This window comes from Symsagittifera roscoffensis, chromosome 3 (assembly GCF_963678635.1).
Source record: "Symsagittifera roscoffensis chromosome 3, txSymRosc1.1, whole genome shotgun sequence".
NCBI classification, from domain to species: Eukaryota; Metazoa; Xenacoelomorpha; order Acoela; family Convolutidae; genus Symsagittifera; species Symsagittifera roscoffensis.
Window position 1 is genome coordinate 44,943,110 of NC_087064.1, and position 15,630 is coordinate 44,958,739.

General features: G+C 35.9%; 2 protein-coding genes across 2 annotated transcripts; one reads left to right on the plus strand and one right to left on the minus strand.

Moving 5' to 3' along the window:
• Positions 1–9,012: 9,012 nt before the first annotated feature.
• LOC134842500 (uncharacterized) lies at positions 9,013–11,312 on the plus strand. Its single transcript, XM_063858872.1, has 3 exons — positions 9,013–9,385; positions 10,065–10,194; positions 10,413–11,312. Exons 1-3 carry the CDS (start codon positions 9,267–9,269, stop codon positions 10,806–10,808), a joined length of 645 nt encoding a protein of 214 aa, XP_063714942.1. The 5' UTR covers positions 9,013–9,266; the 3' UTR covers positions 10,809–11,312.
• A 1,405-nt stretch (positions 11,313–12,717) lies between these two features.
• LOC134842705 (polyribonucleotide 5'-hydroxyl-kinase Clp1-like) lies at positions 12,718–15,043 on the minus strand. The gene is made up of 4 exons (XM_063859159.1): positions 14,646–15,043; positions 13,959–14,360; positions 13,430–13,632; positions 12,718–13,121 (listed from the first exon to the last, which is right to left on the minus strand). Exons 1-4 carry the CDS (start codon positions 14,988–14,990, stop codon positions 12,794–12,796), a joined length of 1,278 nt encoding a protein of 425 aa, XP_063715229.1. The 5' UTR covers positions 14,991–15,043; the 3' UTR covers positions 12,718–12,793.
• Positions 15,044–15,630: the final 587 nt, after the last annotated feature.

Below are 15,630 nucleotides of genomic sequence, written 5' to 3' on the forward strand. Positions count from 1 at the left end.
ATAAGAAACGTATCAGTGGCATATCCGTTGCAGTCAGTAAATATTTAATGACGAGTAAAAAGACCAACATAATATACGAGCTGCTGCACTTTTCCGCCAAACTAGATCAATCTGTGATATCATGATTGCTGTCATTAAACTTGCGAAGCAAAGTGTCTTAGTACGAACTTTCTTTTGTTTTCCAACCTAAGTCCCCCTAAGTCGCAAATACAAGTGATACTTTTGGTGGCACTTTTGAATCGGTAGGCTGCGGAGATATAATATCATATGTGTGTTGACATTTTATTAGTAAAAAGTTAACACAGCCAATGCAATTTGGAATTCAGAACAATGATAAATATTTTGGTTGTATGCTTTCCAATTTTTTACATGCAAATTTGTGTCTTTTTGTATTTGGTGCTACTTTTCCTGCATTAAATTGGCAATTGATTAAGCATATGTAATTGCGTTTTTGGTGGCTAGTTTTTGGAGACTTTAAGCATCTGTGACTGAGTGGTTAGTTCGTGAGACTCAAGTTTGCAAGGTCGCAGATTCAATTTCGACACGCAGCCGAGTTTTTGCTGATTCGAGGTTTATTTCTAATTTTTCTTATTTCACTTATTAGAGCTGCTTTTTGATCGTGTTCTCGCAAATGTTTGCGAAGCACAGCTTCGCCTTTGTGTCAAAAATTGTGAGCTATATATGAGCTAGAGTTGTTGTTTTTGTTGGATAAATGAAGTTTAACACAGAGGCGAAGCGGAGCTTCGCACCACTTGCGATTCAACACAAACAAAAACATTGGCAAAAAAAAATAGATGTTGAAAAAAATTAGATTAACCAAAATTTTCGTATGTCTCAATAAAAAACACCTGGGCACAGTTAAAGTTGGAGGTACGAATTTGATAGTGGATGAATTTGCTATACTGATGCGGCACGTAAAGTGTCATTTCAAAAATTGGACTTTTCCTAAAACGTTAATTGTTGCTCTACTAAAAGAAGTGAGAACTCAATTTTCCCAAGAAGAGAACATCTGTTTTATAAAAGATTAAGGAGTTGCCGCTTTTTCAGAATAATAACCGGTTGAATTGAACTTATCATCTGTGATTTGATTGCGTAAATTAAAAAATATATTCTAAAAAACGGCCAACAATTCTAAAAAGCGGTCAAGAGACTTTCCAAAATCCTTTACGTTTTTATGTAAAAAGTAGGTTATGGCTGCTTAAGATTATCAAAGCCGCGTTTTTTGATTGAACACAACTTGAGAATTGGCCGGGTCGTTTTCGCGTAAAGTCAATAAGTTTCCAAAAAATTGCCAAAGGTTCAAGACTTTGTAAAATAGTTTTTTTTCTTATACAAACCAGGTATAGTCAGTTAAAAAGCTAAACGTTCAATAACGTGCTCATTCGATTAAACTTATGATATCAGATTCTACAGAATATTTAGCGAGAAAAGTCCAAAACTGGTCCGCAAGTCAAAACTGGCATTTTCGAGAATCATAGCTTTTTGTGTGAAAAAACTATGCGTGGCTGCTGGTGCAGAAGATATTCACGCAACCTGTGGTTTCGATTGAACTCAAATTTTCAGATTACAAAAAGTTACTTTTCGAGAACCAAAAATTTACAAATGGTCAAATCAAAATTTTTTCAGGGCCACAACTTTCGGTGTTAAAAACAAATTGGGCGTAGTTGCATCAACAAATAAGTTTCCAATGACCCGTTCTGAGAACTGAACCCAAAATTTCAAAATTGGCAAGGTAGTTTTCGAGAATAGTCGAAAAGTTTAAGAAAACAGTCAAACAATCTTAAGAAAACAGGAAACTTTTACTTTTCCAAGGGCGATATTTTCGTGTGTAACAAGAGTCAGCTAATGCAGAGGAATTTTCCACTACCCGTTATGTCTATGGAACCCACAATATCAGATTTGAGAGCTTAATTTTCGAGAGGTTAATTTTCGAGAAAGGGTTAAATTTCGATACAAAACGGTCAAAACTTGAGGACGATCAGTCAAAGAAATCTTTTCAGTTTCTTTCAAGTGGAATCACCGTTCATCGCTTTTTATACAAAAAAATTTTAAAAACTTTTTTTGAAAAAACATCAGCTAAAAAGTCCCTGAAATAAATTGAAATTTTTGGAATCCTTATTTAAATCAAGTAACTTGAGCTATAACAATTATACGGGTTATCATAAAAAATACGATGATTTTTTTTCTATAACTGAAAAGTTGAAAAAATGGAAGTAAAAACTGACGTTTACTTGCCAAAATGGTGGTCTAACAATTCAAACGACCAAGATCGTCCAAAAAAATTTTGGATCCAAATTAGCTAGAGGTAAGCCTCGGAGCGGTTAATTTTTTCGTAACCGGTTAACTGATCTCAAATTAACCGGTTAATTCTGAAGAAAACGTTTTTGGCAAAAATGATTGAGTTTTATACAGAACAGTAGTAAAATTGATTAGTACTTCATCAAATGTGACTGAAATGTCTTACCAGTCGGCATATTGTAGTTTGGCTCACAAACATTTGTCGTGACTTTTTTGAATTTTTTCTACACCCAACTCGACATTTTTATCTTAAAAAGGCAAAATTTTGTTTAGTAGTATGATAGGCATTCTAGTAAAGGGTCCCCCGTTTGGTGTGCTTTTCCATCGGTTAACCGGTTAATGAACAATTAACCGGTTAAAATAAATTAACCGGTTAACCGCTCTGAGGCCTAGCTAGAGACCCATCAGCAACATTTCAGCACATCTGATTTCATTGTTTCCTTATAACACGACAAAATTGGAAAATTTATGCATTTGAAAAAGCTTGATGCAAAATTTTCAATTAGTTGCCACAAAAAAGTCATTGCCAAATTCTTTTTCAATTAAAAAATTATGAATTTATATCAACTTTGCAAATCACCCAACTCGCAACAAAAGCCGCAAGTTCTGTGCGACTAAGCCGACACGAAATAAAAACAATTGGCTGATAATTAGTTTACAAACAGGAGAGTTTATGACTGGATTGTTTCTCAGTTCCAGGCAAAAACTTTATCTCTAAACCAAACGTGCAGAATAGGTTCAACTATTTGATTTTTTTAGCCATCAATTGATTCAATGATTCTGTTGTTCAGATGAAACTCAGAGAGGAAGCAAGACCCCGTACCACTTGCGACACAACGCAAACAGAACATGCAAAAGTAGCCGATAGAATTCAAAATATATTTTTGATTACAATTGAAAAAGAAGGCAAAAAACAGACCTACCAATAGTTTTACTAGGAATGTCTCAATTTCTCGAATTTGGTTATGAACATTTCCAAGTTAGACAAGTGCCCTTCCTAGTTTTGCATCGAAGCAAAATTGACAAATAAAGATCAACGGTTTTTGAGCAGACAGAAACTTATTTAGCCAAAAAAAGTTAATCATTAAAAAAGTTACAAACTTCCACTCCTTAAACAAATGGAGTCCCTGCTCATCCGTATATTTTATTCTCAGTTCTAATTCAGCGCGTTTTTTCAATCTCCCACGATAATTGATTTCGAACTTGAAAACTTTTTATTGTTGTCATCATGTGATGAAACTATTTTAATTATTTTGAACTTATATTAAGTTAATTATTTCGAAACAAAAAGCAAGACCGCGTTTAGCTGTATTTGCTTGCATAAGTTTTAAGAAATTGAAAATTTTGCGATATGCGGGGAATTGAAAAACCTAAATACTGCTGTGAATGTTTTTCGACATGTTTTCGTTAATAGATCGAAAAAATTATTTCAATTTGCGGGAAATAAGTCGACAAAACAAACATGACCAGAAATAACTTAGTCTCTGTTCAGTTCCCACAAATTGCACAATGTTCAATTTAACAATACTTAAGCAAAAGATTGCAGCCAAACTAGTTTTTTTGTTCAAAATTGGTAACTTGTTCACAATGCAAAATTTTATGAGATTTTTTTTACTTACTTTTTGAACAAATTTGATGGTCTTCCGTCGCTTTTTTGTTAGTTTGCAACACTATGTGTGTGATGTATTGCAAGTGTTGCAAAAATCTGTTTCTTCTCAGTGATAAAATATGTTATTACTTCAGACAACATAAAATCCAATTCCTAACAAAGCGTCAAGTTCCTTGTCAAAATTAATCAAAGATATTGTAGGCCTTCGTTTTATTATTACTTCCTTCATAGCAATTGTGCAAAGTTCATTATCAGCAGTTTTGAAAATTAAAGATAGCTTTTTGATACTGGTCGAAACTAATTGCGTGTTTACGTCTTCCAAGTTCATGTAAACTTCAGTTTTGCTTGATTTGGGATCTTGTTGTTTTTGTTCCAGCTAATAAAAAAGGGAGAGCAATTTTGTCTTTGAGTGTTTGATTTTTTTCTGCTTTTTCAACGCGAAATCAAGTATCGCCATTAATCATCAGAATAGGTTAAGTGAACTAACGTTTTGAAACCTTTTCAGTCTTTATTCGATTGACGTTTAAAAAAATTCAAAACGTTTCCTCGGCGAGACAAACCGGTTTAAAATTTTTAATTTTCAGCCTAATTTCGGGCAACAAACGAAAGTTTTAGTTTTTTTTTGTTTTATCCGGCCATTCCAAATCAGCGCTGCAAAAATTAAAACTGAATGTATTGCGAAAAAATGCGTGAACAAAAAACAACCCAACTTTAAGAAAAATATCATAAATTTTTCGAGTGTCAGTTTTTCAATTTTTCCTACAATTTTCAATTTTTTTTGACTTAGTGGCTTTCTTTTTCTGTCTGGCTGCTTGCACTGCTATTTTTTTATGTTGTATCGTAAGTAGTGCAAACTCCGCTACGCCTCTGTGTGCAAAATTAAGTTTTGAGCCGCATGTGTTAGCGAGTGAAGGAAAAAATTAGAGTTCTGTCTCGAACGTTCATGCAAAAAAAGTTCATTCTGGTCATCGAAATGAGTCACTAGACACGATGAGGGCTAGAAACACATTGAGTCCATATGATTGGATGAATTTTTGCGCATTTGATTTCGTTGACTAGTTTGGAGAGTAAAGCAAGCAAGCAAGAGTCTTGAGAATGGTATCGGTGTTGAAATCTTGTGATGATTATAGATGAGCCCTTTTAATTATAAATCAGTCGAAAATAATAGTGTTGTTCCAAATTTTCAATGAAAACGGTCAAAAATTGTTATGGTGAGATTGAATCTAGTCGGTTGAAGGCTTTGAATGTCCTTCTGTCAGCATATGAAAGTTTAAAAGGTGCACTGCGTAATGCTAACCCTACACTAATGATATGTTTTTTTGAGAGAGAAAAATTACAGAAATCGTACTTCGTTTTCCAGATGGGGTGCGGTACGAGTTCAAGTAAACTTCGGTTCTAAGAAGTGATTGATCATCTAAGTTTGGATTCATTCAATTCCCGTGTAATTGCCTCATTTTTCAGAGAAAACCGTAGATCATTACATGAATAAGCGAAAACCTGACATATTTCCACTGCATAGAGTCTGGCTTTTTTTAATTCTGCGGTGATGAATAAAGCTTGTACGCTGCACTCACTCGAGGACATCGCGAGTTTTTTTTGTTTTTTTTTTCCAATTTTTTCTTCCTGTATACAGGTCTGATTTAAATTAACCGGATAAAGCGAACAACATTAGAAAATTCAAACGCGTTTTTCTCAAATTGGATTGGGGTTAGACAAAAATGAACAGAACAAAAATTGATAAGAATATGACAAGAATTGTCGAGGTGCATTTTCTGCAGAAATCGGAACCAAAAATTTGACCCAAAAATGGGTAAGTTGGGCTTATTTTATTTCATCAAGAATCTATGAAAATTAATCGATGACGCAGTTTTATTAAATGAAGCCTCTTCCACAGTCCAACAAAATTCTACAAGTGTAAAATTTTCAAAAATCTGAATGAAAAAATTTTTTGCTTGCTAGTCAAAATACATCAATTTTACTGTTTAAAACTCAAAAACTCAATTCAAAAGTCAAGCCCAAGTTTTGCCCATCTTTTTGGAAATTTTACCTTTCTCGAACGTTGTTGGGCTGTGTAAGAGGCTTCTTTCGATATAACTTTGTCATCAATTAACAAAGTAGTTCTAGCGTAATTCTTGATAAAACTAAAAAAAGCCAAATTGACATATTGGGGTAAAATTTTTGTTCCAAATTCTGGTGAATTTCAGAGCAACTTTAGTTTTCTTCACTTTTTAAGAGAAATGAACGTAGTGAAGACTCCTATATAGGTCTTGCATATTTTTTTTGTTCGTTTTTTTTTCAGGAAAAAGTCTTAAAATATCGATGTACTTAGGTATAATGCACTTTTTCAGTTCAATTGAAATTCATCTGCTGAAAGTGACGTAAATACCACTCTCCAAAAACTAACGTGGAAATGGCGCAAAAAACGTGAACAATCGCTAGTTTTGAAGGTGGAATTTATTTTTAAGATTTCCCAGCTGAATAAAAACTTTACCTATTACTCCTCTTCAAACCTAGCTAGACACCGGTCACAACCCGGCGTACCAGAAATGGTAATAAGGAGTGGCAGCCAATAGTACTTGAAGATTAACAGTTCGATCCTTCGGGTGGTATGTTGACATTCTTGCATGACGCTGCGGTCGTTGACCAGCTGCCAGATCGGTCTTGGAAGCCACTGGCATTCATGCCCAGGTAATTATATCTGGGTATGTCTGAAGCAACCCTGCTTATGTTTGAACAGACCAGAGTGGACTGACTGTGTTCTACAGTTAGACCGACCGTTTAAAAAGCTCATGGCAATATCCCAATGCCTATGGGCTTTTCTGAAGTTGCCGCACGAGGGTGAACCAAAAGGCATGTTATGCCCTGTGCTAAATGATGTCATTTACAGTGCACTATGCCCGAAAGATGGTCTGGACTCGTAAGGTGGGTGGTTAGGCAAATTACCACCCTTTTAAGAGTTAAATCCTGGTGCTTCAGACTTCTTGTAAAGGTCTGAATGATATATTTGGTGCAATTGATTTTGCACTAGGCTGAGAACCAACTTATTGCTCCAGTTTTCTCAAGCTGAGTTCATGTTATCAAAAAAGCGCCAATCATAACTTGTTCTATAAATTCAAAAAGCTTAAAGGGCATCTATTTTTTCTTTAAAATTCAAAAGTTGATATTTTTCAAGAACGTTTTTTTTTAATGTTTACTTGCGTTCATTACTCTTTTCCAATCTTCGATTGGCTATGTTTCTATAATACTAACCCAAATTGAAAAAAAAACAGAATGGAAACTTCCAATGTTGTTATTTTGTCTGTTTGATTGAAATCAGCACTGTATTAAGCAAGTTTTTTGTCTGACTGTCGAAAATTGGGAGGATTTTTGTGTTCTGGTGTGTTTTAGTTTTCGTTTTTTTTCCAAAAAAATTAGATATCGTAAATAATCATCGGAATGGGTTGAATCACACATCATACAAAAACCTTTTCAGTTGTCATTTGAATATTTGAAAAATCCTCAGTGTAGTGTTGGTTGAGACAAACCGGTTTGAATTTTTCGACTTTTTTGTCTAATTTTGAGCAAGTAAGGCGAGCGAGTATGCTTGTTTATGCTTAAGTTAAGCCGTCAACATATTTAAAATATTCTACTATATCTAACTTACAAATGTTTTAATCTAGTGCAACTAGTTTTTGGAGTTTTAAGGCTATTTTGGGAATCAAAACTTCAAAAAAATTTCAAAAAATTTTGCAAATTAAATTGAAATTTGTGATTTTTTGTTTTTTTTTCTGAGTAATTTTTCTTCAAAAATTTTTGCCTGGTTTGCATATTCTACTATGAATGTCGGGCGTGCCTCTTTTTTAGTCTTTTGTTTAAGTCGTATTGTCACACCGGTCAGAAAAAACGACACAAATTTGAAAAAAAAAAAACTTTTTTTCTTTATGTGCGTTTTTTAAAGACTATGATCGGAACATTCTGTGCTACTTGCACAGTAGCCGGCTATTCTTGTTGAACTTTCAAATTAGCAGAACATCCTTACTTTGAATTTTGCCAAACCGAGCAGGCCAAACTGCATATTATGAATTGTAAGCGGATTCCGCAAAAAGCTTGCTCCCTTTGTTCTTCTTTTGTTCTTGCATTTTCTTTGATCGTTCCGACAAAATTTTCAGCCTCGTAATGATTTTTATTCAATTTAACCAACAAAATGAATTCGTTTTTTTTAAATCACCGAAGCATGTAATGATTTTTCTAACTTTGTTATCAAAGCAAATTTAAGGGTTTTTGTTAAATTCAACTTTGCAACAGAGTGGTTTTGACTCAAAATGACTTGAATAAAGTTTATGGAGTTTTTACAAACTAATTTTGAGAAAATAAGGGAAATATGCTCCAGAAGCAACTTGAACTTTTTTCACCATGTGAATTCTGAGATGTTCTGAATCTGCTCTTTCATTGCTTCGTCCCCTTGGATTTGCTTGGAATTTATGTCATAGGTGAAGTCATATTTATTTAAGTTACATCATAGGTACTCGAAAACTTCAATGATTTGATGCTCTTATGAAATGAAAGGTTTTTTGAAGTAATAATAAAAGCTTTCAAATTTTTATTGTTTCAAACGTTTATAGGTCACTTGTGCTCAACTTTTGCAGCTTGACAATTTTATAAACTTATAAACTGGCTTTTCAAATTTGAAATTGCCTATTTTGTAACAATTTGACTAAAACTGATTTGTTATATTTGAAAGTGCTGAACCGTTCAGAGAGACCGCTTCATTATCGTTGGATAGTTATTGAAATACAGATCAACTAATGAAATTTTGAGCGCAAGCAAAAAAATTAATCACTTCAGTTTTTAAAAGCCCGAAAACGCTTTGAAATAAGCAAAAAAAAATCCAGTTCAGCGGCGTTCTTTGAAAAAAAAAGCATTATTAAAAAGAAGCGCAAATTACAGCGCCTAATATGTCTTCCCTAGACCAGAAAAGCAGCTGAGCTTATAGAGCCATAAATAAAAAAATACGGCATATCTATATTTCAGTTTAAGCAAGACCGTAAGGCAATATTTATGGCAGACAATTGAGCAACCAAGGTTCCTTTCTGTCACATCTTTGATCACTTTTATGGTGACTGCGGTAAACATTAGAAGCCTCTACCTTTAAGAAGACAGAACGAACGAAAACACTCAACCGCAAACAAAAAACCACTTTTCCGTGGCTTCTGTAAATTTCATATACATTGCTAGAACAGTTACTTTTGGAGATCGGACTCTCAAGTATTCCACAGCTGTTTCTAATTGTCTGAGAGGTGGTTCAAATCTAAAGATTTTAGAGGCGGGGAACATCTGCTGTTCGAAGATCTTATTAGTTAATCGACTGCCTGATTGATCAATGTCTGCCACAGGGCGAAGGAAAAAGAACTCCTCTACCGAAGAGTATTATGCAAGCTTCGTCAATCGTCCATACTCGTCCACAAACTCCTCATCGGCACCAAGATGTACCACTTTTAGGTAATTACCACAATTAGATTTGTGGTTAAAATGGTACAAAAAAAAATAAATTTAGAGAGCTTCAAAAATTGCAAACTCAGATACTAATCAGGATGAAGTAAAACTAATTTGATCACATTGTTTTCTGGCCATACTTTCACATCCAAGTTCCCTCCCATGAACCGGCTGCTTAAGTCATAGTGAAAGTATTCTGAAGAAGCAGTTTTGAGTGCTGGCGCTCAAATTAATCTTTTAAAAGCAATTCCTGCTACGTGACAATCTTTCATAAATACAGACAAGGCTAGCATTTATATGTATCTTTCTCAAGAATTTGAATTTTTAGCACATTTTTTTGCATTTTTATCGCAGTAAATGACGGCTGCGAAGAAGCGCACCAAAAATAAAAAAGGGAACACGCGCCACGCGCATATAGCAATATCGAAAATGATACATCGGAAAGCGGATATTTTAGGCAGGTGAATGGAAACAATTTTCACTGTTGTAAAAAGTTCGACATTTTAAAATCTTCATATGGAATAAAAACGCGGAAACGTATATATCGGATTTTATTTTTTTTAGTTTTGTCCGTTTTGTTTAAAAATTCATGGCTTTTAATGAGAAAAGACTTGAGCCTTAGATTTTGCGCTGAGCATTATAATTGTAATATGGATTATCGCATGCTATCTGAGGGTGCCTACAGGTGCATGACTCATGGTCGAGGGGAGGAATACTTGGGAAGAGTGTCCTCCTACTACGAGAGAGTGAGGAGCGCGGATCAGGCGGATGCTAAGAGGCAGAGGATGGCCGCACTCAGCAGCACCAGGGCCAAAGTACGCAAACCGACAGTTTCAAGACTCTTCACGTTCCCTCATACACCATCAAATGCTTCTTTCAAATATTTTTTTTGAGCAGAAACTACCGAAAATTAGTTGTTAAATAACAGCAACAAATTATATCAGTTTTAAGGTTTTTCCGGTCCATAGTATCCTTGCTCGAAAGTTTTTTGTTTTACTATAATATAACGAAGATGTTGTTTTTGTTAACCCAGCTGAGATTTGACTTGGCCAACTGTCACGGAGATACAGTAAGACGCAACCGGATCCAGAGTGAGTTGAGTCAGGTCGAATATCTCAGCAGCAAGCTGCAAAGTGTCCGGAAAGTATCAAGTGCGGCGGCGGCACCAACTCGAACCAACAATAGTCGACGTGAGCGATCACCAACAAGGAACACGGCCGCAGTCGAAAACGAAAAGCGAAAGGAAGAAAAAAGCGGCTATGATAAAAATCCAAACAGCTGTGAGGGGAGCGAGGAAAAACGAGATACCATGTTTAGTGGGCAAAAGTGGACGCGCCCAAAGACCAGTAAGCCACGAAGAGACAGTCGAGACAGAGAAGGGCGTGAGAAGCTTCGTGCACCGTTTATGGATGAAACTATCGTGGAATGACTCTGAAAACTAAGTTTTGCTCTGATCTATCAAAATTGACTAAACCGGTGTAACCACCATCCAACTGAAAATGATCAAACTTACGTTTCATCGCAGAAACACAGTCCAATCTCAACACACGGTATTTTCAACAAGGCAAAAAAATCGATTAGAAACTTTTTAAGAAAAGGAGCAACCGATTTTACCGGGGATTGAACTAAAAAATTTTATCCTTTCGAAAAAACAACGGTGGTAAAACGTCATTTCGAAAAGTTGTGTCTTTATTTTCACATCCGCCGATGTTCAACCGTTCGCTGATTTCGGTCTTTCTTGTTACGCCGTCCAAAACTGGTCCTTTTTCTGTTTGTAAATCACACTAGTGTTTGCGAGCGTTAGCCTATTAGTACGAAACTTCTTTTTTTCTAACCTAACTCGCAAGTTTTTCCTAATTCGAGGCTTATTTCTACTTCTTCTTTTTGCACTTTGTAGAGCTGCTTCTTGTCGTGCTATCGCTAGTGTTTGCGAAGGGAAGCTTCGCCTCTGTGTTTAACAATTAGATCAATAATGCGCAAAACTCATTAGTCGAAATGAAATCCCGTAGAAAAACTGTATTTCAATTAGAAACAGCCCGATTAGGATTTTTTTATTTTGTGCCGTATAACAAAAAACGTGGATTTGAACAGAAAATCCGATTGCTGTGCAAGTAGCTCAAAATGTTCATTTGGCTACCACGCGAGTGTATGCCTATGATTTGAACCCCGTCCCGCGGTTGTGTGGAATCAATCCATCGACTGGTTGACACAGGTTGACACACATCGGCTATGAGTGTTTAGAGTCGCTGCATGCATGTTTTGATCCGATGAGTCCTTTATGAAAATGGGTCGGCTTTGACCCCATTCAGTGCCATTAAAACTAGACTGTGTGAGCTTTGATTTTGCTTTACTAATCTGATACAGTGTCGAAGTAGCAAAATACACAAGATAAACAATGATAGCTGGTTACTGTGCAAGTTTATTTTTCAAATTTGTGTCGTTTTTTCAGCATGTTGTGATAAACGACAAAATTAGAATTGAACGAAAAAATAGAATTTAGGCATATATGAGAGTCATACTAAAATCGGTCAATTGGAAAACAAATTTTGCAGAAAATTGATTTTAAAAAAAACGAAAAAAAATTGAAAAAAATTAGAACATTTCATTTGTCAAATTTTTTTGCAGAAATTTTTTGAACTTTCAAATTTTTGATTCCCAAAATTGGTTCAAACCGGTTTTTCTCGACACTGTGAAAAAAAATTTCAAAATTTTTAAAAGCCGTTCATATCAGGACTGAAAGGGCTTTAATATGATATATCACTCGACCTGTTCCGATGATTATTTGTGGTACCTGATTTTTCGTGGGAAACAAAAAGAAAAAAAACTAAAACACACCCGAGTACAAAGTGCTTCCACATTTTCAATAGTCGGAACAATTAAAGGGACACTTGAACCAGCTAACTGATGAGAAACTGAAAAAAAAAACAGAATGTTCCGATAGTTTAGGCAATTCGGATCTACTTAGTCCCCCCTATGGTATCTGCGAAAGAATTTCCGCCCCTATAAATAAAAGCAGTAAATTACCACTAAAGCGTTCTATTTAAATTTCGAACTTTTCTGCATTCTGAGTTGTCAAAAATACGATTTAATCTACTTTAATCTACTTAATTTAGATAGTTGATTTCATCTACTTAAAGGGGGGTTTGTAAAGTAGATCCGGGAATTTAAGTTATTTCTGAATAACATTTGACCCTCAACTTTTGCATTATGCACCGTCTTTTGTTTAGCTAAGTAAGTCAGTCATCAACGTCCCAAATTCGCCCCTTGATGTACTGAAATTATAGTTGAAAAATCAATAACAGATCTGAGGAAAAATGCTTCTGTAATTATAAAACGCAGTAGTTGGAATCTAAATTAAACGCAATCGACATCAAATGAAACAAAACAAGTAAAGAAAAAAAATAGTTTTTGAGTTTATTGTTGCACCATGAAAGCTAAATCTCCGACCAAGAGATAACTGTTGGGTAGAGGGTAGGGTTTGGGGCTGAGAAGGGACAGGGTCTGTTTTTCCATATTCACTTCCTGCACGACCACGAAGCCCGCTAGATTGGTTTCTATGATGTCCATTTCACACTCAGCGTGGTTTACAGACAGTAGTTTGTTCACTAGTTCTGGGCCGACCTCCACTGGCACTAGCTTCTTCTCGTAGTCCTCTGGCTCTGCGTCGAATGGGAGACAGGAATTAGACAGGACAGGAGCTCCCACCTTGAACACCTCCACCTCGTCGAAACTCACTTCCATCCTGCAAACAGATAGATAGATACCTTAAAGATAATTTCACTTTAGACACAACAGATCTTCACTAGGACGACCAACCAAATTATTATTCATTGCTTCAAGTAGCAATTATTACTAATTTTTTCGGCATTCTTTTTTTCAACTACGGGATGATTCCAACCATTTAGTGTTCTCCCTTTTAAAAAATCCGTTTTTTTTTTCAAAGATTGGGCTGAAAAAAGGTGTCATCACTATACACAATGAACATAGCGGACGATCTAAATTTAAGAGGAGTTTTTTGATTGACTGTCCTAGTCCTTGTACTACATGTACCTGTGAGGGTTTAGAGTATTTTGAGAACCACTGCCGAAAAAGTATTCGTGAATTCGTTTGTCGCGACTTTCTTTCCTGAAGCCACTGCTCCGCTCTACCACTCCTCCTGACTTGGGAAGAAGTACCACTTTAGTTTTAGCGGGCAAAGACTTCTTCAATTCGTTGTAGAGACGCTCTTGTTCCAGCACTATTACGACGTCCACCTTGAGAAAACACTTACTTCTAACTGCTACAAACTCTTTTATGATCAACACTATCATGATAAAACCAGTGGCGGATCTAAGATTTTCTCGAGAGGGTGTTAGGGGGAGGTGGATTTTCAAAAAAAATTGATCTTTTTTAGGTAAACCATTTCATTTTTCAGAGCTCTCCTAAAACACCATAAAGACCCTATTATGACCAATCTTTCTGCGTCGCAGGCCAGTTTTTATTTTAAAAGAAACAGACCAAAAAAGCTAATATTGGGGCACTTTTTCCAAGCTTTTGATGTAACCAAAATTCTTAGAAATGTTATAAAATTACTATTTACTTCGAATTCTTTGGCTGCGTGGAGGATTGAGCTATATCCGACTCCCTTGACAAACCCACAAGTATTGATGAACAGTCCCCCAACGTCCGCCCTTTTGCTCTTGGAGCAGCGCAGATGGTACACAGTTGCAAGGAGACTGATGTTATGCTCATAGTACCTGGAGTTTGCCTCTGGTGTCACGTGACCATAATGGTAAACAACTGGGTTCTCGTTTATAAAAGCACCCACCGGATCCAGTGGTTTTTCAGGCACAACAGCACCAAGGGTTCCGGGAATAGAAATGGTACCTTGCCCCACGTCCAGATCAACAAAAGTTGGTCTCTGCCCTACTCGCAGAGCATAGTTTAACAGTATGCGACATAGAGTTGTCTTTCCACTGTCTGTAGGGCCACAAATCATCGACTGAAACCAATACAAGGTGACAGTTTACCATTCAAATAATTAACACTAGGAACGGGTTTAAGCGTTTATAATTTTTTTTTCACCAAATGAGCCTATAATTAACGGAAAATTTCAAATTTTGATAAAATATAGGAATCTATATGTTAAAACTTTTTGATACCATCGTCAAAGTTTTAGAATTCTATCAAAATACCTGATGCTATATATTTAACAGTACTGGTTTAAGTTACCATGATTTGTACAATCAAAATAACTAATCTTTAATTTGGTTGGTTCTTATCTTACTTTTGGGCCTCTGGATCCGTTCTCCTCTGCCGCAGTTCGCATCTGTTCCAGGGCTGCGTGTGTGTTCACATACATCACCATAGGTGTGTCCTTCGAAACATACTCGCCTTCTGTCTTGCCCGCTATCTTCAATTTACAGCCGTGCCACGTGAACACTGCTATCTTACTGCCTGCCTCAAACTTGTACTCTATCGTCTGCAGCAGTTCGGCCCCGAATATCTCCGCCTTGCCATTTGTGATGTGCAGAAGCACAGTCTCATTTGTCTCGACTTCGAATCGCAGCTCTGATTCCTTTCCTAACACGTAAGCCCGATACTCTGGCTCTTCCGCAGTACTCTGTGACATTACAATCAACTGAAATCGGTTGCATTTTCAGCTTGTCATTGTTCTTACCACTGAAAGTGGGGAGAAACTTTGTATACAGGCGTTTTTTTTTTCAAGTTTGTTTCCAACGCAACAAACTGAAGTGAAGAGGAAATTTGAATACGAGTATTTTATTTTTTTACGTTTGTTTTCAACCACAAATAATAGTAAAAATAGGTGGAGTGATTTTGCCAGCTAAACTAATTTTGAGCTATGTTTGGCTATTATTTCGGCTTTTATAGGTTTTCAAATAGCACAAAAAAATTATTTAAGCCGTAATAAAGGAGTTTTTGAAGCTTCCTTTAGTGCTTCCCTGGCAGTAAAAAAAGCGAAATTTTAAGTTTTTTAAATGTTTTTTTTTCTTCATTTTTTGAAGAAAATTTTTAGTCAAAAATGACTGACGTTATCGACTTTCTTTTGTTCCTCTCATCACACCAAGTACAAAATAACACAAAATTGAAAAAAGTGTTTTTTTTATTAGTTTTTTTAATTAATGTGGCAAGAACTTTCCGTGCTACTTTCATAGCAACCTTCTACTCCCGTTTTGTTATGCTTTTGAAAAGTTCACCTGATGTGCGAGTAAAAACATTTCAGTGACTAGCCAAACCAAACAAACTTCCCA

Excerpts from the sequence above, each read along its gene's own strand:
- LOC134842500 (XM_063858872.1), top strand. The coding sequence starts at position 9,267 with ATGTCTGCCACAGGGCGAAGGAAAAAGAACTCCTCTACCGAAGAGTAT. Across the intron at positions 9,386-10,064 it reads CCAAGATGTACCACTTTTAG|GTGCATGACTCATGGTCGAG; the intron begins GTAATTACCACA and ends GGGTGCCTACAG. Across the intron at positions 10,195-10,412 it reads TCAGCAGCACCAGGGCCAAA|CTGAGATTTGACTTGGCCAA; the intron begins GTACGCAAACCG and ends TTGTTAACCCAG.
- LOC134842705 (XM_063859159.1), bottom strand. The coding sequence starts at position 14,990 with ATGTCACAGAGTACTGCGGAAGAGCCAGAGTATCGGGCTTACGTGTTA. Across the intron at positions 13,633-13,958 it reads ACGCAGCCAAAGAATTCGAA|GTGGACGTCGTAATAGTGCT; the intron begins GTAAATAGTAAT and ends TGTTTTCTCAAG. Across the intron at positions 13,122-13,429 it reads AATACTCTAAACCCTCACAG|GATGGAAGTGAGTTTCGACG; the intron begins GTACATGTAGTA and ends ATCTGTTTGCAG.